Genomic DNA, 25095 nt, shown 5'->3' with positions numbered 1-25095 from the left:
GTGAGGAACATCAAGTTTGGGAGGGCTTAGAGAGGGGTCCCTATAAATAAAAGACACTATGATTAAGGTCTGTTCCTTTTTCCTAAAACTTCTGTGTGGCTGTGGCCTGATGTGAACTGATTCTCCGACTCTAACGCCATCCGCCTGTACCCAGTCCCTAAAGATGGGGTAGCAGAGCATGGTGACAGGTGACAAGATGCACAGTAGATCTGGTGACAGCAGTGTAAGGGTAACAGACTCTGTGAACTTGGGCCAGACTGGCTTGGCCTGGCTCTGGGCTTTTCCACCTGGAAGCTGGGAACCTCAGCGATGGCCAAAATCTGTTTCTCACTCTAGTGACTCTGAAGGAGCAGGTGCCTCGGGATGAGGAAGGAACTTTTGGGAAGGAGTTGGGGTGCAGGGGCAGGGCCGTGAGAGCCCATCGGCCGCAACCTTGAAAGACGGAAAGTGGGAGCCAGCGGACCTGGGATCTGGGGGGCCCCTCCCGGCTTTGGGCAGCTGGCTTGGGGCTGAGGCGTGACTGTGAATTCTCCTGCCGCCGCCTCCTCCGCAGCCACCAAAATAAGAGAAGTCCGAAGCGGCTTCCTCCTCCCTGCCCAGAGTAGGTGGTAGGGACAGACGCGGGCAGCACCCCAACTTCTCCCTTACGTCGACTCTCTCCTGGCTGCTGTGGGCTGGGGTTGGCTTGCCCCAGATCGGGTCGCGGGTCGCCGGCAGCTGGCTCCCCTGGGACAGGTAGGCGGTCAAACCTGGTGGGGGCAGGCAGGGCAGGTGTTTCCCCGCCCCCTCCCACCCGCCCTCACCCTGGAGGGAAGATTTGGAGGTAAACCTGAACTTTGAGAGCAGAGCAAGTTGAGAGAGGGGACCCCATCCAGAAAAAGAATTGGGGAAAACTAAGGAAGAAACTTGGGCAAGACTGATAAAACTTGGGGAGAAGGCTGAGGGAGTATGGAGAAGTCAGGTCAAAACTTCCTCCCAAAAGCCTAAAGCGGGAAGGGGAGGTAATTTACAGGGTGAAATTGATAGAATTTGAGAAGCGGGCTGAAGGAGTCGCAGGAAGGCGCTGTGGGCTTCTCCAAAGAAGTCTGGAGGCTTTGAGGGTGAGAAAATGAGAAGTTGAAGGGTTTGGGAGGGGGTAGTTGTAGATGGGAATACTAGGAGGATGTGGGGGGGGGGTACTGAGGGGACCTGGTCTTTCAGTTCCGAGAAGGAGGTCAAAGAGAGTGCTTTCTGCAGAACGCAGAGACCAGAGTACAGGTCTGGGGTCTGGGGGCGGGGGACTGTATGTGGATTCCGCCGAGGTCAGGGGAAGGGGAGCATCTGCAGCCCCAGGCCCTCTTGCTGCATCACTGGGGGGCGGGTTCCGGACGCCCTGAGGATTCCTTCCAGACGCTGGAGGCGTGGGTCCAGGTTTCCTGGGGAAGTCCTCACCCTGGGCACCGACGACCTCCCTGGGTGCCTCTCCGGCCTATCCGCGGTAGCGGTCTGGGTCTGCATCCATGTCAGGATCCGGGAATTGCTGGCAGCCCCGACGGAAATCCTGCTTTTGACCGCGAATGCCCGTAGGGGCTGTTTCCATGGAAACACAGGGCAGTGAGGCCAGTTGGCCCTGGGCCTCTGGAGGCTCATGGCTGGCAGCCACCTTTGGTCCTTGCCTTCGTCCCATTTTTAGTCCTTGGTCACAGTGTGTTGCACAACGGAGTGAGAGGATGCCGCTTGGTGTGCAGGGATTTGCTGTCTCAGAGGCCTGAGACAAGAATGGCAAGAATGGTCCTTTAATGGCTATGTAGACCACAGGAAAATTAGGAGGCTTCTCTGGATTCTTGTTCTCCTCATTGGAACTTTGGGGAGAAACTAGCCCTCCCCCAGGCCAAAGCAATGTGTAGTGGCACAAGCCTGCAATAATCCCAGTACTCAGAAAACCAAGATAGGAAGATTGTCACGAGTTTGAGCCCAACTTGAGCTACATAAGCAGAAGACAGAGGCGGAGGGGAGGGGAGGGGAAGTGAGGGAAAAGAAAAGGAGAGGGAAGGGGAGTGGAGGATAGGAGAGGAGAGGAAAGGAGAGAAGAGGAGACATTGGAGGTGGAGGTAGGTGACTCTATGAGATCCAGGCCAGCCTGCTCTACATAGTGAGTTCTTTGCCTTCTTAAAACACGGAGGACCCCTGGGCGGTGGTGGCACCACCTTAATGCCAGCACTTGGGAAGCAGAGGCAGGAGGATCTCTGTAAGTTCAAGGCCAGCCTGGTCTACAGAGTGAGTTCCAGGACAGCCAAGGCTGTTACACAGAAAAACCCTGTCTGGTGGGGGGTGGGGGTGGAGGGCCAGAAAACTTCACTGATAGGGCTTTGGGGGACCAGCACACAGTTGGCATCTACTAAATGTCTCTGACTCTGTGGGGGGCTCATTCCGAGAAGATCCATATACCTCAGATCTGTACCCCATGCTCCTCACCCGGTGGCCACACTGGACAAGCATGTTGTAGTCTAGAACTTGATGCTGTGTGGTCTTTCCATCTGTAGATGGATGGATTAAGTTAGGGGCAGAAGTCCAGAGCATCTAGAAATGGCAAAGGAGGTAGCCAAGTTGAGGGCCTGAGTCTACCATCTTTCTTAGTTAAGCTTAGTTAAGCTTATGTGAACCAGAGAGAGAGAGAGAGAGAGAGAGAGAGGGAGAGGGAGAGAGAGAGAGAGAGAGAGAGAGAGAGAAAGAGAGAGAGAGAGAGAGAGAGAGAATGGAGTAGGGGTCATGGCTGCATTAGCAGCTCCTGCTCCCCACTATGAACAAGGCTGTGAGAGTGTTCCCCAGTGCTCCCCCAGTGTCCTGTGGGCTTGAAGTGAATGTGTTCAAGCCTGGGTGCTTATTTGTGGGTGTTCTGGGTCTTTCCTGCAGCCCCACGAGGCTGAAGTGACTAGGAAGTGACCAACCCTGACGGAGTGGGTCAGGCACTCCAGAGCTGAGGAAGGAAGGAGGAGCCAAAATTCCTTCCACACAGCACATTAGGCTGGTCCATGGTTGAAGAGGGCAAACTGCCCCCATTCGACTCGCATAGGACTAAGGGGGGCTTCCCATCTGATCACATGGGAATTTATACTTAGTCTCTACTTCTCACTCGTGGCTGGGAACCCCAAGTTCCAGGAGAGGTAATCCAAAAATTCTTGTTTTAGAGACTGATGGTAATTTCCTGAGATATATGGAACTACTTTTTCTTTTTCTTTTATTTCTTTTTATTATTATTATTTTTTGAAACAGAATCTCACTATACGGTCTTGAGCTCACAGAGACCCACCTGCCTCTGCCTCCTGAGTGCTGAGATTAAATGCTTGAATCACTATATCAGGCTTCTCTCTCTTCTCTCTCTCTCTCTCTCTCTCTCTCTCTCTCTCTCTCTCTCTCTCTCTCTCTAAGACAGGGTCTCACTGTGTAACCCCGACTGGCCTAGACCTCATCATGTAGACCAGGATGGTCCTGAACTCACAAAGACCCACCTGCCTCTGCTTCCTGAGTGATTAAAGGTTCATGCTGCTATGCCCAGCCAGACAGAACCAATCACAAGGGAGGAAAACTCAGATGATGCTCTCAGAACTGGATGAAGGGAAGAGCTAGGATCAGGCAGCGATGTGGCATGTCTAGAATCTGACATGTCAGGACCAGACATGAGTCTCAGGAAAGGATGGTGTAAAATGACAGGAAGTTAATGAGAAGTTGAGATCCTAGTAGAGTGTCAGGGTTTAGTAGGAGGACTGTTGAGGACCATGGAAGCCTCCAGTCAGAGCTCCAAGGCGGCGAAGGATGGCAGTGCCTGCACACCATAGACTTGCATTTGCCCCCTCCCCGCCCCGAGCCCAGGTCTGCCCCTACCCCAAGCTCTGAGATGAAACCGGAACTCTTGCAGGATGGTGGTTTCCTGCCACTGCCCAAAGTCTTAGTTCCTTTTTGGTGAAGTTCTCAGGGTTTACTGCGCTTGCTCATCCGCCCTCCCCCCGCCCCCGCCCCCACCACACCTTCTCTGGGAACTTCTCTTTCTCAGTCCAGGCCAGGCCTGCATCTCTGTCCACCTCCCCCAACCTCAGAGAGACCTTGGCAAAGAGAGTGGGGGGGGATGAAAGTTCGCTGGGTACCTACCCACTATGTGAGTGGTGCCCGGGGACCTGGCAGCATCTAATGAGCAGGATCAGCAGGAAGAGACCTGTCTCCCTAAGACTCAGAGAGATGGTGACGTGCCCAGTGCGCCAAATCAGTTGTCACACAGCGACAGAATTTGAACCTCAGCCAGTCTCTGGTTCTCATTCATACCTGGAGGAGGTTGTAGATTCCCAAGTCTACATCATCACCTTGACATGGTTTTGTGAAATATGACCCTTGGGAAAAGATGAGAAACTTGAGGTTGTTGTGTCCAGGAACACGGGAGTGTGGGAGGCGGGCTTCCTGTTGGGTATTCAGCTGTCATAAGACAGATTTAGTTGGCCATTGGCCATGTGGGAAGAGTGACATTTACCAGCCAGGGACAGCATGATCCCACCTGTGCTTTGGAGAATCCAGCCGCAATGCCAGAAACAGAACTATGGAATGACTTTCACAGTCGTTTGAATCTCCTGCTGGCCTGTGTGACCTCAGGGAAGTGGCTTTTCTGGTATATGCAAGCAAGAGACAGGTAGACCATGTGCCCCTGGGGCCTCTCTGCTGCTGCAGTTCTCAGCCTGGCTTGGCCACTGCGCACTGAGCTAGAGGCTCATCTCACGGAACCCTCCCAGCTGCTCCTCACAGAGGGCGCAGGTGAGAAAGGGACGCTCAGATGTGTTGTCATTCACCCAAGGCGACAGCCTGCTGAAGACCAGAGCTGGAGGCTGAACTCAGACCTAGCCCCGTGGCAGAAAGATCACAGGTTCAAGGGGAGGGTTACTCAGAGAGATCCTGTGTGCCCTGGAGAGAGAGGGAGGCAGGCAGGGAGGGAGGAAGGGAGGCAGGGAAGAGAGGGAAGGAAGAGGGAAAAGACAAGAGAGGGAGAGAGAAAGAAGGGCCTTAGCATACAGGAACAGATACTGAAGTGGGCAGCATTGTGGTTCAGGGTTAGACCTTAGTTGTGATACCCTTAACCTGATTCCACCCTTGATAGGGCTCTTGAACTGATTTCTTTCAACCAGACTTACTTGGACTGGAGTTCAGCTTAGCGGTAGAGCGTGCGACTGACTTGAACAAAGTCCTGGTTGAAACCCTAGCGCCAGAACATAGCTAACATCCTTATTCATAAACAAACCAAAGCCCCTGCCAGATTGCTGGCAGCCATTTCTCATTCTGCTCTGTTTCTGATGTTAACAGGCAGTCAAAGTTCACCGTTGACTAGGAAAGACAGACAGGAGATGTGTTGTCTTTCATCCAACATGGCTCAGAAGTTAATGCCGACAAGTCTGATAAATCTGAGTTTGATCCATGGAACATATATGTGGAAGAACAGACTCCCACAAGTTGTTCTCTGACTTACACACATGCACACATGTGCACGCATGCACGCGCACATACACATGCATGCCCTCACACACGCGTGTGCACACGCGCACACCCCCCCAAAAAATAATTATAAAAACAAGAAGAAAAGGGAGAGAGAACAGATCACTTTTGCTCCATGCTGTAAGTAGGATTTAGACACGTCTGATAAGGGCTGGCCCACAGTGGGCCTTCAGAGAGGTAGGTATCCTTGCTCCTTCAGAGATTACAGCATAGAACAGCGCATATGGTGGCCAAACTGGTTGATATTGTTCCACTTCCCAAGTTACTTAACACCGCTGCGCCTCAGTATCCCAATCCAGTAAGGGTTAAAAAATAAAACCTGCCTAGGAGGTCACTAAAGAAGGCATGTGTAGAGATGTCTTGGCAAGATGCCAGTCACTGTGTAAATGTTTGATAAATCAGCACATTTTCACTAATACTTATTGCCACCCACACTTCTGGAGAGTCCAGTGACTCCTTGAAGAGTTAGTGCTTGGTACGAAAGCACTGAGAAGGAGGGAGCCACCTCTGACTGTTCTCAGGCCAATGCCTGGGTGGACAGAGCCACTCCCTCTTCCTGTCTCTGGCTCTCTTCCCCTCTGTGTGTATGTGTGTACATATCATGTGTGGGTATGGGTGTACATGTCATGTGGGTATGGGTGTGTCTGTACATGCACACAAAGGCCAGTGAGCAATGGTGATGCCTTCTTAAATTGCTCCCTACTTTAATTTAAATGTCTTTGCTTGGTTTTTCAAGACAGGGTTTCTCTGTGTAGCCGTGGCTGTCCTCGAACTCCCTCTGTAGACCAGACTGGATTTGAACTCACAGAGATCCTCCTGCCTCTGCCTCCCAAGTGTTGGGATTAAAGGTGTGTGCCACCATTGCCCAGCTTAAATTTTTTTAATTTAGAAATGTTTTATTTATTTGTTTGTTTGTTTAGTTTTTTTTGAGACAGGGTTTCTCTGTGTAACAGTCCTGACTGTCCTGGAACTTGCTTTGTAGACTAGGCTGACCTTGAACTCAGAGATCCACCTGCCTCACCCCCCACCAAGTGCTGGGATTAAAGGTCACCACCACCTAGTGCAGGGAAAATTTATAGAATAAGGGGCTGGAAAGATGGCTCATCAGTTAAGAGTACTATCTGTTTCTCCAGAGGACCTGGGTTCAATTCCTACCATCCATATGGCAGCTGAAAACTGTCAGTAACTCCAGTTGAGGTGATATGACACCCTCACACAGACATACATGCAGGTGAAACACCAATGCACATTTTAAAATAAGTAAACAATTTTTTAAAGTGGTAAAAATAGCCGGGCAGTTATGGTGCATACCTTTAATCTCTGCACTCAGGAGGCAGAGAGGAGGCAGATCTCTGTAAGTTCAAGGCCAGCCTGGTCTACAGAGCAAGTTTCAGGAAGGCTCCAAAGCTACAGAGAAACTCTGCACAGAAAAACAAAACAAAACAAAAAAAGTGCTAAAAATAATTATAATATGTGTATGGGTGTTTTGTCTTGCATGGCTGTTTGTGTAACCTGTACAGGTCTGGTACCAATGGAAGCCAGAAGATGTTGAACCCCCAGGAACTGGAGTTACAGACTGTTGTGAGTCAGCACGTGGTGCTGAAACTCAAACCCAGGTCCTCTGGAGGAGCAGCCAGTGCCTTTAACCATCTCTCCAGTCCCTTTAGACAGGATCGCCCAGTGAACCTAGCAATCGACTAACAGGCCATCCAGTCCCAGGGATCATCTCATTTGCCCACGCTGAGATTTCAGCTATATACCACCAGCTTTTACATGGTTGCTAAGGATCAAACTCAGACCCTCAACACTTGTGTGGCAAGCAGTTTATGAACTGAATCATCTCCCTTATCTCCCCCAATCCCTCTATCCCCCATTCCTGCCCCCTAGTTACCCCATCCCCCACTCCTACACACACACACACACACACACACACACACACACACACCCCCGCAGTGATTTGGGGCCTCAAAGTCCTAATTAGCCTACACCAGCCTCGATCTTGCTGTCTTCCTGCCTCATCCTCGTGTAGCTAGGATTATGGAAAATACACTGCTACGCTGGTCTCCTGGTACTCTTTACCTGAAATTTCTGTCTAACGTGTCTCCATCTTGAGTTCTCTCTGGCAGCGATGTGTTGGCTCACTGATGCCGACTCAAGGGAGCTCATTCTCCGCATCCCTTCTTGGGCCGAGCCATCGGGAAGTTGCACCAGTAGCTTTAAATCAGGCACAGTGGGAATATTTACACCATGGAAATTAGCAAATGCTACAAATCAGGGCTTGGGGCTTTTTGTTGCTGTTGTTTTCCGCCTCTGTCCCCTGCCCCTGAAAATCAGTTGGTGAGCACACCACACTGTCTTTGTATTTTCATCTTCACGCCTCCCTAGTTGACAGCATCTTTCCCTGTCTCTCTATTCCTCTCAGTCTCTGCCTCTCCCCAAGAGGCATCTTTATGCCCATCTTTCCATTGGTGTACACAATCACATTTAGTGTGCCCTACGCTGGGCCTTGAACGTACCCCATGTCACCATGCCTGAGCCCTTCAGGGGACTCACACCAGAAAGCTAGGTCCACATAGGACACAGTCCCCTCAAAACCTGGGGTGACAGAGCCCTGCGGGCTGTCCAGTTCTGCCTGCTGGTTACACTGTCAACCCTGCCAGGACTCAAGCTCAGCCCATAGAGATTCTACTTGAACCTTCCTCCCTCACGGGCAGGCAGATTATAGGCGTTCCCTTGTGTGGGGGATATGCCCTAGCAATAGACACTTGGGTGTATTTTAAGTGGCAACATTGTTCCAACTGAGGGCCCCTGGGCTGTGTAAGTTTGTATCCCATAGAGGAGTGCTCTGGGTAGGGCCGAGTCTCCTGGGGAGTGCTGTGTACCTCCCAGCCAGTCCTACACAGAGCTCCATTGGCGCCCCTAGGATGGATGCCAGGGACTGGGGTGACGTTTCCAGTCACTCCCCTCTCCTCTTCTTGAAACACCATCAGCTAGACTTGGGGGGGGCTCTCCCCACTTCACATCTGTTCCCTCACCTCCTTCCCCTACCTGAACCAGCCTAGAATGCTGGGCCCTTGCAGACATACTGGTGCCTCACTCCCTGGGATTGGGGTATCCTGAGGTGAAGATCTCAAAGCTAAGTGACTAGAAGCTGTGTTTGAATAGGTCTCCTGCCATAGCTTGCCTCACAGCTCACGACAAACGCATTACTCCTTCATCTCAACACACACATAGGAGAATGGTTTCTCAACACACACATAGGAGAAGGGTGAGAGGAGCCAGCATGTAGTTTAGGACTCTCAGGTGACTGTACCAACCACCTGACCTATTAGCTCCAGGAAGGAAGGCTTCCTGGAAGAAGTGAGTGTTCTGTGAAGAACGGGGCCTAACTAGAAGAGAAGGAGACACCATGGGGAGAACTGGATGGGAGATGTGACCTTTAGGCTCCCAGTGGAGGACCTGGCTGGCCCTAGGCTGGTCCCACCTTACAAGCCCTGTCACTTCTTAAGAAACCAGCATTTTCCTCAGGCAGTTCCTCTCTGAGTGTTGCAATAGTGGAGTTTTTCGGCGGCAGGGGGGGGCAGGATGGGGGACGGGGTGAGGTGAGGACCCCTTGCTCAATGACCTTCCTGTGGAGTTGCTTAGCGGACATAGCCAGTGGGGAAAGTTTGGCTTGTTCCAGGAGCTCTTTAAGAGCTTCTGACTGGGACCTCTCCCTGATCCTGGGGTGCAGGTAACTGTCACTTTCGTTCTGGCACCAGTGGAGAACATAGACCTGCTCAGTCTTGCCCAGGCTGAGGGCAGAGGCAGGGTTCTAGGGAAAGGCTCATTTTTAGGAGGCCGTGACTGAGGTCCTGTGAGCCGAGCGTGGTTTGATGGTGTGGTTTGATAGATGAGCCTGGGCAAATATGACTGTGGTGCATGCTCACTGGAGAAGCATCCAGATGTACATGTGCATATATGTGTGTGCACATAGACACACATGTATAGGTACAGATATGTGTGTGTTATTGGGCAGAGCTCATTTGAGACTGTGATGGTGTACAGGGACGCTGGCAAGGACACTCACTCAAGCATAAGCTGTGAGCCTGCGTGACCTTGCCTATGTGTGTCTTTTTGCCACATCTCAGGCGGGATTGTGTGTGCAAGAGTGGACACAGGCAGTGTGTCTTGTGTGGGGATGGATATGCAAGTGTTCCAGGAGCAGAGGGAGAGAAAACGAATGTAGAAGTCATGATGGGACAAAGCTCAGGTCTTCCGGCTTCCTGTAGAGGGTAGGATCTGGGCAGCTGGCTGGTAGAAATACTGGCAAGGCCTTCTTCATCTCTCGTGTTTCCTGTCTCGCCCTCAGGTTTCCTGCACCTTCCAGGGACCATGCATTGATCCTACTGACCCAGGAGTAGGGACTTGTGGGGTGAGTGGGGTGCAAAGTGTCCTGAGGCTTTCAGAGTCAGGGAACAGGGTGGGGTCGCTTTCCTGGGCCCCACAATGCCTGCCTCACAGCCCCCTCCTCCTACAAGGGCCCTGTTGCTAGGAAACGGATAGAGGAGCCAGAATGAGGCAGCTTGAGAGGCTGGAGGCTGGACTCATGACAGGAAATGGCCTTGATCCTCCTCTGCAGGGAATCTCCAGGTGCAGGCACGCTGCCCTCACACGTTCACGAACATGTGCGGCTTTGCAGATGTGTTATTACAACACACACACATACACAGAGGCACATCCATTTCCACAGAGCTATGGACAATCACAGCACACAGACCTGCATACACACAGACACACACACATACAGATGCACGCACAATCACTTGCCTACTGAAGTCATATAGACATGCATGCACATGGCCAAATATATGTACAGACATGAAGACACTGTGCTTTTTGAGACAAGGGTCACGTTTCCCAGGCTCACCTGACACTTGAAATGTAGCTAAAAATGGCCTTGAATTTCTGATCTGTCTGCTTCCATGTCCTAAGTGCTGGAATTAGAGACCACACCACCAGACTAAGTCTAAGCAGCACTGGAGATTGGACTCAAGGCTTCATGCATGCTAGGCAAGCACTCTACCAACTGAGCTATGTCCCAAGACATTCTTCTACACATAGAGACATTCCCCAAGAACTGCATACACACACGACAAACATGTTTAGAGACATGCAAAGACACATAGGGGAAAAGAAACACTATCAAATAATCACAGAAACATAATGCATCAAAGCAATGGGAATTAAAAGAGCATAACCTGAGCCCCAGCAGAGATTGGAGAGATGGCTCAGGAGTTAAGAGCACTGGCTGCTCTTCCACAGCCCCCCCCCCGCTTCAATTCCCAGCAACCACATGGCAGCTCACAACTCTTTGTAACTCCAAGATCTGACACCCTCACACAGACATACAGGCAGGCAAAACACCAATGCACATAAAATAAATATAAATAAATTTAAGAAAGAAAGAAAACAGCTAGGGGGTAGACCAAAGGTGGCCCTTCCTTAGGAAGACCCCAATTTGTGAGAATGGGCGTGCATGCACACACCGATGTGTGCTTAGAGTGGTACACCAGTCAGGCCATCCTCCATCAGACCTGACTTCATTCTGCAGCAGGGCACCTGGAATGGGCTGTGTGTTCTGCAAGAAGTTGGAACCTGCATCCAAAGAGGATGTGGAAGAGGATGTCAGGAACCATGGGGCTGAAGAGCGCTATTACCCTGACCCCACTCAAGGCCTTGGCCAGTCACAGGCCTTCTCTCCTCAGCCCACCAGCCCAGCTTTTCTTGTCAACACGAGGAACATCCCAGGTGGGTCTCTAGGATGGCAGACAGTTGCTGCCTGGGTTCTGGGAAAAACTAAGTAAAGAGGGGACTCCGATTTGTCCTTGGAGGCCTCTAGAATTTATTGGAGATGCAGCCCTGTTTTCCTAGCCCACAGCAGATCAGTCAGTATGTGTAAATCTACAAATCTACCCTAGCAGCCCAGTTTGGGTTTTTTCTTTTCTCATCACAGAGGGCCCCTAGTGTGAACTGCAAGTAGTGATTAACTCTTTCATTTAGATTGAGGCAGGAGCATCATGAGTTTCTGGGGTTCTGTCTTTTTTTTTCGTTGGCTTTTTTTAAAATTTTATTTATTATGTATACAATACAGTGTGCTGCCTCCATGTATGACTGCATGCCAGAGGAGGGCACCAGATCTCATTGTAGATGGTTGTGAGCCACCATGTGGTTGCTGGGAATTGAACTCAGGACCCCTGGAAGAACAGTCAGTGTCCTTAACCTCTGAGCCATCTCTCCAGCCCTGGCTTTTGGTTTTTGGACAGGGTTCTCTAGTAGTTGTGAAGCCAGTTCTGGAACTCACTCTGTAGACCAGGCTGGCCTCGAACTCACAGAGATCAGTCTGCCTCTGCCTCCTGGGTGCTGGGATTAAAGGTGTGACCCATCATCGCCCAGCCAGGTGCTCTGTCTTAGACACATACACACACTTCTATCTTCATAAGTATCACTGTAGAAAATGAGATGTCTTCTTGGGGAAGAGGAAGAAGGAGCAATTTATGAACATTCAGGGTGAGAAGGGCATGAGATTATTTGTTCTGAACCTAGGGGGCAAATTGTGGAACCCAAATCAGAAATCGTAGTGGTCCCTGAACTCAGTTGGGAACCTAGACATTGTAATGGTGGGGAGTCCAGGGCCTGGCTGGGGAACTAGATGCCACAGGCGAAACCTCTGCCCTACTCTGTCGAGCATCTCTGATCCTGCAGGGACGGGAGTGACCATGTTCATCGCCCTGTATGACTATGAGTCCAGGACAAGGGATGACCTTACCTTCACCAAAGGCGAGAAGTTCCACATCCTGAACAACACGTAAGTGAGTGGGCTTCCAGAGGGAGGGCGTGGCCTGGGCTGGGAGCAAGTCCCAGAGAGGAGTAAACTCTGGTACTTGTCTAGAAAGTTCCAGCTTGCAGGGTGCGCGGCGGGGTGGTGTGGGGGTGGGGGTGGGGCACACACAAATATGCATGCCAATAAAAGTCCTGGATGAGGACTGGGATTATAGCTCATGCCAGAGGACTTGCCTAGAATGTGGGTCTTGGGTTCCATCTAAAGCACTGCAAACAAAGGACAGTAACAAGGAAACACTAAGTGATTGCTCCCTGCCTGGCAGGGAGAGGGAAGGTGAAGGGCTTGAGATACAAGCAGAATACTAAATTTGGTCCCCAGGGTAGTGGTGATTGAGGCAGGCTTCCTAAAGGTGTTTTTTTTAAATGGAGACTAGAAAAATAACTAGACAAGGAACGAAGAGGTGAGAAAAGAGGGAATAAGACTAAACAATTATTTCTAGAAAGCACCAAGTGTTTGCACGTGGGTAAATCCTAATGAATGAGGTGTAGGGCTGAGAGGACAACTCAGCTGGTAAGGGGTGCCTGCCACCAAACCTGACCACATGAGTTTTGACCCCTAAACCCCCACATGGTAGAAGGAGAAAACTGGGCCTACACACACACACACACACACACACACACACACACACTAAATACAGGTAAAATCTAAAAACTTAAAAAAAAAAGATGCTGGGCAGTGGTGATGCACACCTTTAATCTCAGCACTAGGGAGGCAGAAGCAGATGAATCTCTGAGTTCGAGGCCAGGTTGAGCTACAGAAAAAGTTCCAGAAGAGTTAGAAAAAAAAAGAAAGAAAGGGAGGAAGGAAGAAAGAAAGAAACAAACAAAGAAAGGAAAGAAGGGCTGGAGGGAAGGAGGGCCAGCAGCAGGGCTGGGGCTCAGTGGTAGAGTGTCGGAACAAGTAAATGTCTGTCAAAGGAGGCATGAAATTATGTTCAAGAACAATCCAGGGAACAAAAGGCACTTGAGGCAAAGGCCCTCTGCCTTTTTTCCTGGAGCCTGTCTCACAGTTCCTCAAGGCGCTGATCAGATCATCTGTTTGACCCTGTTCCCGGCTCTAGAGCAAGACTTTGGGTTTGATTCCCAGTGAAGGAGAGGAGGAGGGGGAGGAGGAAGAATAAAATTTAGACTGGAAAGCAGAAGTTGAAGACTAGGCGGTCAGAATCCATGGGTCATCAAAGCTCTGTGTAAAACCTGAATTTTATCGGGAAGGAGATCTGTAGCCATGGGGTGTTCCGAGGAAGAAGCCTAGGATCCCTCAAACAGCCCCTTTTCAGGTGAAAGCAGCTAGGGCAGCTGCAGTGGGTGGAAGAGAGGCAGACTAAAGCTCTCTGAGTGGGGAGGGGGTCAAAGGTGAGGCTCGGCAGGGCCACTCTCCAGCTAATGTGGTCCTGATTGGACCCCAAGTGCTGCTAACTACCCCGCCTTCTGTGCCAACAGTGAAAGTGACTGGTGGGAGGCTCGGTCCCTGAGTTCCGGACACACTGGCTACATCCCCAGCAACTACGTGGCTCCTGTGGATTCCATCCAGGCTGAAGAGTGAGTGGAATTGGGGCCAGGCCTTTGGAGAAAACCCTAGTGTCTAACTTCCAAGGCCCTCTTTCTCTCTTGGATTTTTGAGATAAGGCTTCTCTGTGTATCAGTCCTGGCTGTCCTGGAACTCACTAACATCCACCTGCCGAGGGTATCCCTTAGGAGATGACCGCCTCACTTTGAGCCTGCCCCGTCATCTGCATTGTTATAAGGTTACTATAGAGCTAAGAGAAGATGACAGCTGTCTGTGGTGGTGTACGCCTTTATTCCCAGTGCTTGGGAGACAGAAGCAGGCAGATCTCTGAGTCTGAAGCCGATCTGGTCTACTGAGTGAGTTTCAGGACCAGGGCCCCAGGGCTACATAGAGAAACCCTGTCTTGGAAAAGAAAAAGAAAAATGGCAGTGATGAGGGTAACCATAAATAATGCTGCACAGTAACTGAGGAGTTTCTGGGCGGTCAAGTTAGAAACTCTATTTTACAAATGAGGAAGCTGGCCAGGTGTGGAGGCCCACATCTTTAATCCTAGCACGTGGGAGGGAAAAGCAGGTGGATCTCTCTGAGTTTGAGGTTAGCGTAGTCTACACAGTGAGTTCCATGCCAGTTACATAGTGAGACTTTGTCTCAATTAAAAAAAATGAGGAAGCTGAGGTGCAGAGAAAATTAATATCCTGCCCAAGTTTTACACGATGTGCCAGCTGGTATTCACCTTGCCTATCTGACGATGTGCCAGCTGGTATTCACCTTGCCTATCTGTAACAGTAACAGTGTGTCAAAATCTATCATCTATCTACCTGCCTGCCTATCTATCTATCTATCTATCTATCTATCTATCTATCTATCTATCTATCTATCTATATTAGCAGCAAGAGAATGTAGATGCAAAGGAAAAGTGTAAAAGACCTTCTAAGAGTAGGAGGGATGCCCAGGGATGCCTGCGTGTGAGTTTTCAAACCCATAAGTGGTGGGAACTAGAGAGATGAACCAGTGGTCAACAGTGCTTGCTGTCTTCCCAGGGTCTGGAGTTTGGTTCTCAGCACCCAAGACAAGCAATTTACAGTCATGGATAACCCCCCAGCTCTAGGGGATCTGATGCCCTCTTCTGGCTTCTGCACACACACACACACACACACACACACACACACACACACAGTAAACACTCTCACAGACACATAAATAATAATGATGATAATAAATCTTTTAAAATCTAAAAAGTGGAACTGGGGCACTGGGGATGTGCCTCACTTGGTAGAGTGTTTGTCTAGTAGGCATGAGGCCTTGAACCTCATTTCCCAGCACCATACAAAAACAACCATGATGGTGCTTGTTATAATCCCAAGCTTTGAGAAGTAAAGGCAGGAGAACCAGGAATTCAAGGTCGTCCTTGATGTAGTGAGTTTGGGGCCAGCCTGTAAGAAATGAGATCCTCTCTCAAGCAAAACAAATAACCCACAAAACCAAAACAGGATCGGGAGAGGTGGCTCGGCAGTTAAGAGCACTGGACCCGACTCGGATTCAGTTTCTAGCATCCGAATGGTAAACACATCCGAATGGTAAACACAACTACAGCTCCAGTCCCAGGGGATCGGACACCCTCTTCTGGCCTCTGCAGGTACCAGGCATGCGTGTGGTACACGGATGGACATACATGCAGGCAAAACACTCATACACATAAAATTAGATTAAGTCTAAAAAAAATTGGCTAGTAGAACTTGGGGACTCCGTTCTGTGGCAGATTGTATATTAAGTATGAGAAAGGCTTGCAAGGGATCAATATTTAAAGTTAATTTTATCAAGTAGACAGAGAGGGGCTGGAGTGTAGCTTACCATGTGCCAAGCCCTAGATTCCGACCGTCTTCAGTACTCCGCCCTCCAACAAAAGAGAACGCTATCCTCATGATGTTAAACAAACAAACAAACAAATGATGGAAACAAACAAACAAATAAATGACGGAAGAGACTTTGAAGAACTGGGCTGGGCATAATGGCACATACCTGTAACCCCAGTGTTTGTAACAAATTAGCAGATAGCCTGGGCTACTTGAAACTATCTCCAAAATAACCCAACCCAAAATCAGAATGGGAGTCCTCAGGACTTGGCGATTGGTTTGTGGTTGAACTGTGGGAGGTGAGAGGAATTGGGGATGATCCAGTAGCTTCTGAAGATGCAAGCTAAGTGTGGTGCTGGTTGCTAAAATGGAGGACGGGGAGCAGGTGGAGGTACAGGTGGCTTCCACAGGGGAGTGTTGCTTTGTAGAGAGGAACACCCAGGCGAGGGAAGCTGCCAGAAGCGAGACCGGGTTGCGCTGTGCATGAGATGCATGCGCCTGGCCATGCACAGGGAGCTGGGAGTTCTTTATCCCAGGGATCTGGGTGTTCTTTATCCCAGGGGAAGGAGCACCTGTTCCTCATTGTTGTCGAGACTCTGTCATTTGTTCTCTGTAACTCTGGCAGACAGCACACCTGTGCTGGTGGGAACTGGGGCTCACCTGAGTAGAGATGACAGTTAAGGCTGTTCAGTAGGATAAAGAGGGAAGGAGAGACAGACAGACAGACAGACAGACAGACAGACAGAGAGACAGACAGAGGTCCTAGGACCCTAGGACCCAGCTCTGGAGGTGATGCCTTGGAGAAGAAAGAGCCCCTGGAGAAGTGAGGGAAGCAGGCCAGGCCAATGCAGAACATCCAGGCCTGGAGGAAAAATTCCTGAAAACAGGAGAGGGTCTGAGGCTGCCCTCTGCATTAACAATGGGGTGACCTTCACATGGAACCTGACTGCAGAGTCCAGGAAGGAGGGAGGGGCAGAAAGGGGAGGAAATGTGGATCTCAGGGAAGGCAAGGTGAGAAGCCAGGACCAAACATGCAGAAGATGGCTTAGCAGGTAAAGGCCCTTGCTGTCAACCTGACAACCTGAGTTTGATCTCCAGAACCCACATGGAGAAAGGAGAAAGCTAACATGCACGGATTTTTCTCTGACCTTCACTCCTCTGTTATAGCATACATGCATACATACATGTGCACATGCGTGTGCGCACACAAAATAAATACAGAAAATGCAATACATTCATTGTTAAAAAGAGTAGCGGGTGAGCGGTGGTGGTACACGCTGTTAATCCCAGCACTTGGGAGGCAGAGGCAGGCAGATCACTGTGCGTTCGAAGCCAGCCTAGTCTGCAGAGTGAGTTCCACTACAGCCAGAGTGATTACACAGAGAAACCCTGTCTCGAAGAACAAAGAAGCAAACAAGTGTAGAGGGCTGTAGAGATGGCTCAGCTGTTAAGAGCACCAGCTACTCTTCCAGAGGACCAGGGTTCCATTTCTAGCACAGCATGGTGACTCACAACCCTCATTAACTCCAGTTTAGGGATTCTGATGCCCCCTTCTGGTCTCCGCGGGCACTTGCACATGTATGCAGGTGCACATGAAGTAATTAAAAATAAATACATCTTTAAAACACAGCAACAGAACTTTCCTCTAGAAAGGAGGAAGGTGTGTGTGTTTAGAAGTTGATGGACAGTTCCGGGGGATTGTTCATGGGGTAGGTGGGGTTTCTTGAGCAAGGGGGTCATGGGCAAGTCCAGAGCTTAAGTGGGATGAGGCCGTATTGTGGAGGGAGTGGCAGGAAGCATGAAGGAAGGAGAGATATGATGTCAAGGACCAGGGGGGTGGAGTGTATGCTGTGCCCATGGGTTGGGCAGCATGCTGGTGTCTACAGTGCTCAGTGCCCTGTCTTGATTGAGAACAGGCCAGAGAGTAGGCCGCTTGGGTTCCTGTTTTGGAGTCACAGCATGGCCTCAGGCAAGTTGCTCATCCACTAAGTAGTCAGTTCAATTTCCTTGTCTGTCTTATGAGTTTAAACATGGTGCCTCCCGCCGACATTATTAGCGGTACATTTATGGGCAAGGTCTGTGTCTACTGTGAAAAGAGTACCGAGCCTATTAAGGTTGGGTTTTTATTTTGAAGGTCTTGCTATGTAGCTCAGGGTACCTCACCCTCAGGATGTCATCCTCTTCCAAGCTGACTTTGTTGACCCTTAAGGAAGTTACCAACTTCATGACTGTGGGTGGAAGGGGCTTTGGAAAACCCCAGCAATGATGAGTCTGCTACAGGGTCCTTCAGTCGTTTCTGCTTCTTGTATCTGCCCTTATTTGCCCAGGGCTCTTCCTGTCTCCCAGATTTGCCTAGTACGCAGGTACGGGTTGACCATGCCGAAGTCCCTAGATGCTCCCATCTCCCTTGATTTGAAAACTGTGTTCCTTTCTGTTGAGCCCACATGGTACAGTTGCCCACGTGGTAGCAATCAGATGAGATAACAGAGTCTTTAAGAGTGTGTGTGGTAGCCGGACGGTGGTGGTGCATGCCTTTAATCCCAGCACTTGGGAGGTAGAGGCTGGCTGATCTCTGTGAGTTCGAGGCCAGTCTGGTCTACATAGAGTTAGTTCCAGGACAGGCTCCAAAGTTACAGAGAAACCCTGTCTGGGGGGGTGGGGGGAGTGTGTGTGGTCTCCTCAGTTCCCACCCGCCCCCATGGTTGGGTGGGGCTACAGTTCAGTCACCAAAAACATCAATGGGGGAAGCATTTGGGGTTAGGGTGGAGGAGGGATCTGAATGGTCACCTGGGGTGATGGGAAAGAACTAGTGTGCGTGAGGACTTTAGGTGATCCACACCAGCTAGCCTGGCGGGCAAGTCAGTTCTCTTCTGAGCCTTGAGTTCCTCCTCTGTAAAATGGGTTGTGGAGAGTTCTAGCGAGATGAGTTAAGGGCCCTGTGACAATGGCTATAGGTCATTGATGACCAGGTTCTACCAATTTGGTTGTTTGTTTGAGACAGGGTCTCACTCTGTAGCCTTGTCTGGTTTAGAACATCTGCCTGCCTGTGCCTCCCGAGTCCTGGAATTATACACATTTTTTTTTTTAAAGGTAAGGTCTCACTATGGAGGCCCTGATTGGCCTAGAACTTACTGTGTAGATCTCAAACCAAGAGAGGTGCCTACCTCTACGTCCTGGTTGCCGGGATTATACCATCGCAGCAGACATATTCTAATGATTTTAACTAGAGACACCCGTGGATAGAAAGAATAATTCTGGTCATTTTAGGCATCTGCTATGTGTGCCAAGCACTTTTACATTTCCCTTTTCTGTGATTCTTATACCATAATGCAGATTCGAACAGCCCATTTCTCAGGTGAGGAAGCTGAGACTTGCGAGGTGACATCCCAGGAAGATGAACTGGGGTTCGGAGAGAATGCACCTGATTCTGTCTGCCTCTCCTCACAGGTGGTACTTTGGAAAGATCAGTAGAAAGGATGCAGAGAGGCAGCTTCTCTCACCCGGCAACCCCCAGGGGGCCTTTCTCATCCGGGAGAGTGAAACCACCAAAGGTGCGTTGGGACTCTGCGCCCTCAGCCATTAAGGTCAGCGGGGCAGTGCTTGGGGCAGGGCTGGGGGCAGAGGTAAAGTGCGCTCTGGGAATTGCATTCGGGACCTCTTTTTGCTCTTAATCTGAGGGACAGAAGGACTAAGTGACCCTTCCCACACAGGTGCTTTCTCCCTGTCCATCCGTGATTGGGACCAGAAGAGAGAGGATCACGTAAAGCATTATAAGATCCGGAAGCTGGACATGGGTGGCTACTACATCACCACGCGGGCCCAGTTCGAAACCGTGCAGGACCTGGTGCGGCACTACATGGGTGAGCTGCTCACCGTGACCGTGCATTGTCACGATGGAGAAACTGCTGCCTAGAGAACGAGATGCTCTCCTAGAGCGGTACTGGTTGGGTCAAGTGTGCATGTCTCCAGGCTAGGCTCCTGCTCTGTGTGGATTCCGGGGAAACTGGGGCCCCAGGCGGCGGTGACAAAGCGGTGCCTCCCAGTATTTAAGTAGTTAATTGGCCAGTTCCAAGCCAGTGGGAATTTTCTATTTTTATTTATTTGTTTTTGGTTTTTTGAGTCAGGGTTTCTCTGTGAACTAGTCTGGGCTGTCCTGGAACTCACTCTGTAGACCAGGCTAGCCTTGAACTCACAGATATCCACCTGCCTCTGCTTCCCTAGTGCTGGAATTAAAGGTGTGTGCCACCATCACCTGGCACCAGGGGGAACTTTTAAAAAACTTACATTTTATTTATTTGGGGGGAATGCTCATGACTGGATGCATGCCAGAGCATGGGTGTGAAGGTCGGAGGACAACTTGTGGAACGTGCTTCTCTCCTTCAACCAAGCGGATCCTGGGGATGGAACTCAGGTTGTCAGCAGACACTTGCCTGCTGAGCCATCTTGCTGGCTCCAATCTATGGGAACTTTGTGGGGCCTTTGTTGTTCTCTCTCTCTGTGTGTGTGTGTATGTGTGCATGCGTGTGTGCACCCTGTGTGGAAGTCAGAGAACAACTTGCAGAAGTCAGTCCTTTCCTTCCACCGTATGGGTCTCAGAGATCAAACTTGGACGGGTGTTTGCTAGCAGACATCTTTACCTGCTCACTTACCTTGCTGGCCCTGTTGTATTTCCTAGGCAGAGTCACCATCATAGGCTCTAAGCCAGTGGTTCTCAACCTTCCTAAGGCTGAGACCCTTTAATACAGTTCCTTGTGTATGGTGACCCCAACCATAAAATTATTCCCGTTGCTACTTCATAACTGTAAGCTTGCTATTGTTATGAATCATTATGTAAATATCTGATATGCAGGATGTCTGATATGCAACCCCTGTGAAAGGGTCATTTGCTCTGTCACGCCCCGCCCCCCCAAGGGTGTGACCCACAGGTTGAGAATTGCTGCTTTTAGCACTGGGTTGCAGAAGCTGATCTGAACTCTGAGGAGAAACTCTGGTTGTTGTATGCTACTTGGATGCCAGGGACAAGGCTGAAGGAGAGGTCCTCTGCACTGCTGTCATTGCCCAGACAATGATGGGGGCCAGGTGAAATCAATGACAGTACTGACCAGCAGAAGCCAATGATTCTGAACAGGAGACAGGCATCACGGACCAGATGGAGGCCTGGCTGTGGGATTAAGCGATGCTGCTCCACTCGGGACTAAAACCCCCAAGTATGGAGTCCAGGCTACATCGCGACCTGTGTTTCCAACTCAACTGGTTAGTCCCAGCATGAGTGCTGTGGCAGGAACATTAGCCTCAGAACCTACCTTACTCCATTTCCACCTGTCGGAACTAGTCCTTGTCCTTAAAGACCTTGCTGGAGGCCAACTACTTTTGTTTCTTTGGAGTTTTGTTTTTGTTTTTAAACACTGTAGCTAGGCTGATACCAAACTCATTACAACCCTCCTTGCTCCAGCTACTGAGTTCTAGAACTACAGGCATGACTCCACCAGGCCTTGGTTATTTGTTTGTTTGGTTGGTTTTGGTTTTGTTAGTTTTCGAGACAGAGTTTATCTGTAGCTTTGGAATCTGTCCTGGAACGTGCTCTGTAGCCCAGGCTGGCCTCTAGCTCACAGAGATCCGCCTGCCTCTGCCTCCCAAGTGCTGGGACTAAAGGTGTGCGCCACCACCGCGGGCCTGGTTATTTATAAGTTTGAGGTTTGATGCTGGGTTGTGTTAGGATTTCAGGGAGAGTATCATAGCCTCCATCTGTGACCCCTCCCATCTGCCCTTCCTCAGAATTCAATGATGGTCTGTGCTACTTGCTCACGGCGCCCTGTACCATCATGAAGCCGCAGACGCTGGGCCTGGCCAAGGATGCCTGGGAGATCAACCGTAGCTCCATAACGCTTGATCGCAGGCTGGGCACCGGCTGCTTTGGAGACGTGTGGCTGGGTAGGAAAGTGTCAGGAGTCAGGGGCTGGGGGCTGGGACAAGGGGCAGGGATGGCAGAGGGCCAGTCTTGACGAAATGCGGCCCGCCGAGCAGGCACGTGGAACTGCAGCACAAAGGTGGCGGTGAAGACCCTGAAGCCCGGCACCATGTCTCCGAAGGCCTTCCTGGAGGAGGCGCAGATCATGAAGTTGCTGAGGCATGACAAACTGGTGCAGCTGTACGCGGTGGTGTCGGAGGAACCCATTTATATTGTGACAGAGTTTATGTGCCATGGTGCGTAGCAGAGTAGGAGGCGGGGCGTGGGTGGGTGGGGCCAGGCCACCACCTGCGAAGGTACTGGAAACAGTAGGTATACTTCCAGCAAGAGACTGGGGTGCACAAATCCTCCAGAGTGCAAGCATGGGGGCGGGGCCAGGTCAGGAGGCGGAACCTGTGGCAAGGGACGGAGCCTTGGAGCCTTCGCTTGCTAGAAGGTGGTTAGCCAACTAGTGGAATCATTGAGCAAAGCAGAACAGGACCCGGGATGAAGGAGGACCTGGGGAGGAGTCTAAGTGGGGCGTGGCCGGTGGGTTCGGAGGTGAAGACAGAACCGGAGGGTCTCTCTAGGTGAGAAAACAGGAATGCGAGGCAGGTGAGGCTAGATTTTCAGGATGGGGGCAAGACCATTGTAGAGAAGGCATGTTGGGAGTGGGGGCCTGCTGCTGATTTCTGGCTGCTTCTCCCTAGGTAGCTTGCTGGATTTCCTAAAGGATCGAGGAGGCCAGAACTTGAGCCTGCCCCATCTAGTGGACATGGCCGCCCAGGTAAACTGGGCCAGCAAGCTTCATCTCCCCGCCCTCTATCCTATTACCCTCCATAAACCTCATGAGTCTTCATACACATAAAACTGCTGCCTAGCCCACCTTGTGAGCTCTGAGACCTGAGGCAGGAAGACGCTGTTGAGTCTCCACAAGCGTGCTGGGCTGTGGTGGAATGGGGGAGGGGTGGCATCAGGAGACTGCCTTTTTCTGGCCCGCTGCCTCACACCCCTTAGGTCCAACGGTTATGGGGCTGTGAGTCTGTGTTAGCGCCTGCCTCTCACCCACTTCCTTTCCTCCTTCCTCGTAGGTAGCCGAGGGCATGGCCTACATGGAGCGTATGAACTACCTCCACAGAGACCTGAGAGCAGCCAACATCCTGGTGGGGGAGCAGCTGGTGTGCAAGATCGCTGACTTCGGGCTGGCGCGCCTCATAGAGGATAATGAGTACAACCCCCGCCAAGGTGACCGGCCTCCCCTGCCTCCCTAGAGATCAAAAGTTCTAAGGGGTTGCCACGTTCCCCACATAGTCAGAAACCCTCCCCCATCCCTGACAATCGGGGACACCCCCATCCTAACGTAAAGCAAATGTCATCTGAGTTCAAGTCCTGGCTCAAGCATTTGCTACCACGCGTCTTGAGTTACCCAACTTCTGTGGTTTGCCATTTCTGATAAGATGAAAATACTTAGACAGCGGTAAGTCAGTCAGTGTGTACCAGCTACTGACTAGGTACCAGGCACTGCTGTACATCTTCAACAGAAGACAATGGGGTATAATAGTGTCAGGTCTGCAGCCACAGCACCTGTGTGACTCCCAGCCACTTGTTGGTTGTGTGAGCTGGGCATCTTCTTTTCCTCGCTGGTGAGACAAGGTCAATGATAGTGAGGGCTCAGTGTGTTAACTATGCAGGTATATTGCCTAAAACAGTACCTGTGCCTGGGGTGGGGGGGGGGAGGGGATGGGACGACGCAGGGGGCGGGAGGCGGGGTGTAGCCCAGTGGGAGAATGCTTGCTTAGTGGAAGTGAGGCTGAATTTGCTCCCAGCACCATAAAAACCCAAAGAAAGACAAATGAAACTGTGCCCAGAACTTAGGAAAGGTTAGAGACATTCTAACGTCTTGTCGTGAGAAACAGAACTATGTGTGGCAAAGCCCAGCACCGTACTAGACACACAGTAGGTGCTGACTACATAGATAGCAGGTCTTTTCTGCTGTATACAGAGACTTCTATACCCAAAATGCCTAATCCTAAAGTCCTCATTCTCTTTAATTTAGCGGTTCCCATGTGTCCCCCCTCAACTTTGCCTCCTTCCCCAATCTCTCCAGGGACTAAGTTCCCCATCAAGTGGACAGCGCCAGAGGCTGCCCTCTATGGCAGATTCTCTGTCAAGTCAGATGTGTGGTCCTTCGGGATTCTGCTCACTGAACTGATCACCAAGGGCCGAGTTCCTTACCCAGGTGAGCTGGGGGCTGGGGGTACGGTCATGAAGAAGAGCCTCCTCCACCCCTGTTCCTTGCACTGGCTAACAGAGCTCCACCCCACAGGCATGAACAACCGGGAGGTGTTGGAACAGGTAGAGCATGGCTACCACATGCCATGCCCTCCAGGCTGCCCAGCATCCCTATATGAAATCATGGAACAGACCTGGCGCCTGGATCCGGAGGAGAGACCCACCTTTGAATACCTGCAGTCCTTCCTGGAAGACTATTTTACCTCCACAGAACCACAATACCAGCCTGGAGACCAGACATAGCCTGGCTGGGTATCAGTGACCCTTTGGAAATAGCTACTTACCCTTGCCAATCCCCAGGGCTCTCTAGCCCCAGGGCCCCCAGTCTTGGAACCCTATAGAATCTAAGAAGGTCAGAAGCTGTGAAGCCATTTTATAGATGGGGCAAATGGAGGCTAGGAGCTCATCTCTTGCCTTCTCTGACCCCAAGCACTCTCTCTTCCCTTCCTACCTATGCCCCATTCAAAAATCTAGGGTGCCCCACTCATTCTGCTAATGGATGCTCTTACGTACTCCGACCCCAGGCACCATTTTTCCTGCCCCACTAGGCTCCTACATGCTGTTAGCCTCTTTCTTCCATCTCCTAAAAATACTCACTTTGTCTAGTTATTTATAAAATTGTGTTTCCCTTCCTTCACTTATCTCTTATTCCTGCTTTCTACCTCCTGTCAGCCTGCTCCAGTCCAGGCCTGAAGAATTTAATTACTGCTCTTGGTTCTTTTGGATTTCTCCAAGTTACAAGGGCAGGGAACATCTTTGTTTGATTTGTTTCCTGCAGACCGGATGCTCTGGTCCAGGCCCAGGTCTGAGGGAGAGAGCTAGGGAAGGCTCCTGCCTCTCTGCATAATGTGCATGTGTTTATTCTCTATGTAAACAATAATGATGCCAACACTGAGCCATGAAAATTCCCTGAGCCATCTTTGAGGAGGGGTGGTAGTCCACAGGAGGTGATCTGGCTATTGGGGAGCAGGTGGTGAGGAGTTCCCTCTTGTCTACTAAGTTCAAGGTACCCAGTGCATGAAGTTTCAGAACACCCCAAAGTCCCACTGGTCATCTACATGTCGGTTTACCATGAGCTGAGAAACACAGAAAACAGGCAGTTCCTC

At 50.6% G+C, this 25095-nt stretch overlaps 1 protein-coding gene across 5 annotated transcripts; it reads left to right on the top strand.

Annotated features, from left to right (window-relative positions):
- Positions 1-596: 596 nt before the first annotated feature.
- On the top strand, positions 597-24894 carry Fgr (FGR proto-oncogene, Src family tyrosine kinase). Of its 5 annotated transcripts, none has more exons than XM_087904530.1 (13): positions 597-735; positions 9860-9922; positions 11105-11298; positions 12253-12355; positions 13831-13929; positions 19198-19301; positions 19461-19610; positions 21526-21681; positions 21775-21954; positions 22408-22484; positions 22789-22942; positions 23805-23936; positions 24024-24894. In XM_087904530.1, the coding sequence occupies exons 3-13, from the start codon at positions 11115-11117 to the stop codon at positions 24230-24232; spliced, it is 1548 nt and encodes a 515-aa protein (XP_087760656.1). In that variant the 5' UTR covers positions 597-735; positions 9860-9922; positions 11105-11114; the 3' UTR covers positions 24233-24894. The 5 variants fall into 5 exon arrangements, with proteins under 5 accessions (XP_087760656.1, XP_087760653.1, XP_087760657.1 ...); XM_087904527.1 differs by having other exon boundaries at positions 11102-11298; XM_087904529.1 differs by lacking the exon at positions 597-735 and adding an exon at positions 1013-1100 and having other exon boundaries at positions 11102-11298.
- Positions 24895-25095: the final 201 nt, after the last annotated feature.

The sequence above is a fragment of the Myodes glareolus genome, chromosome 3 (genome assembly GCF_982192425.1).
Source record: "Myodes glareolus chromosome 3, mMyoGla1.1, whole genome shotgun sequence".
NCBI lineage: Eukaryota > Metazoa > Chordata > Mammalia > Rodentia > Cricetidae > Myodes > Myodes glareolus.
This window is presented reverse-complemented; position numbering and strand designations above follow the sequence as displayed.

Bases quoted from the DNA above. Each gene is read 5' to 3' on its own strand.
- Fgr (XM_087904530.1), top strand. From the start codon at position 11,115: ATGGGCTGTGTGTTCTGCAAGAAGTTGGAACCTGCATCCAAAGAGGAT. The intron at 13,930-19,197 runs GTGAGTGGAATT...CTCTCCTCACAG, and splicing joins GATTCCATCCAGGCTGAAGA to GTGGTACTTTGGAAAGATCA. The intron at 22,485-22,788 runs GTAAACTGGGCC...CCTTCCTCGTAG, and splicing joins TAGTGGACATGGCCGCCCAG to GTAGCCGAGGGCATGGCCTA.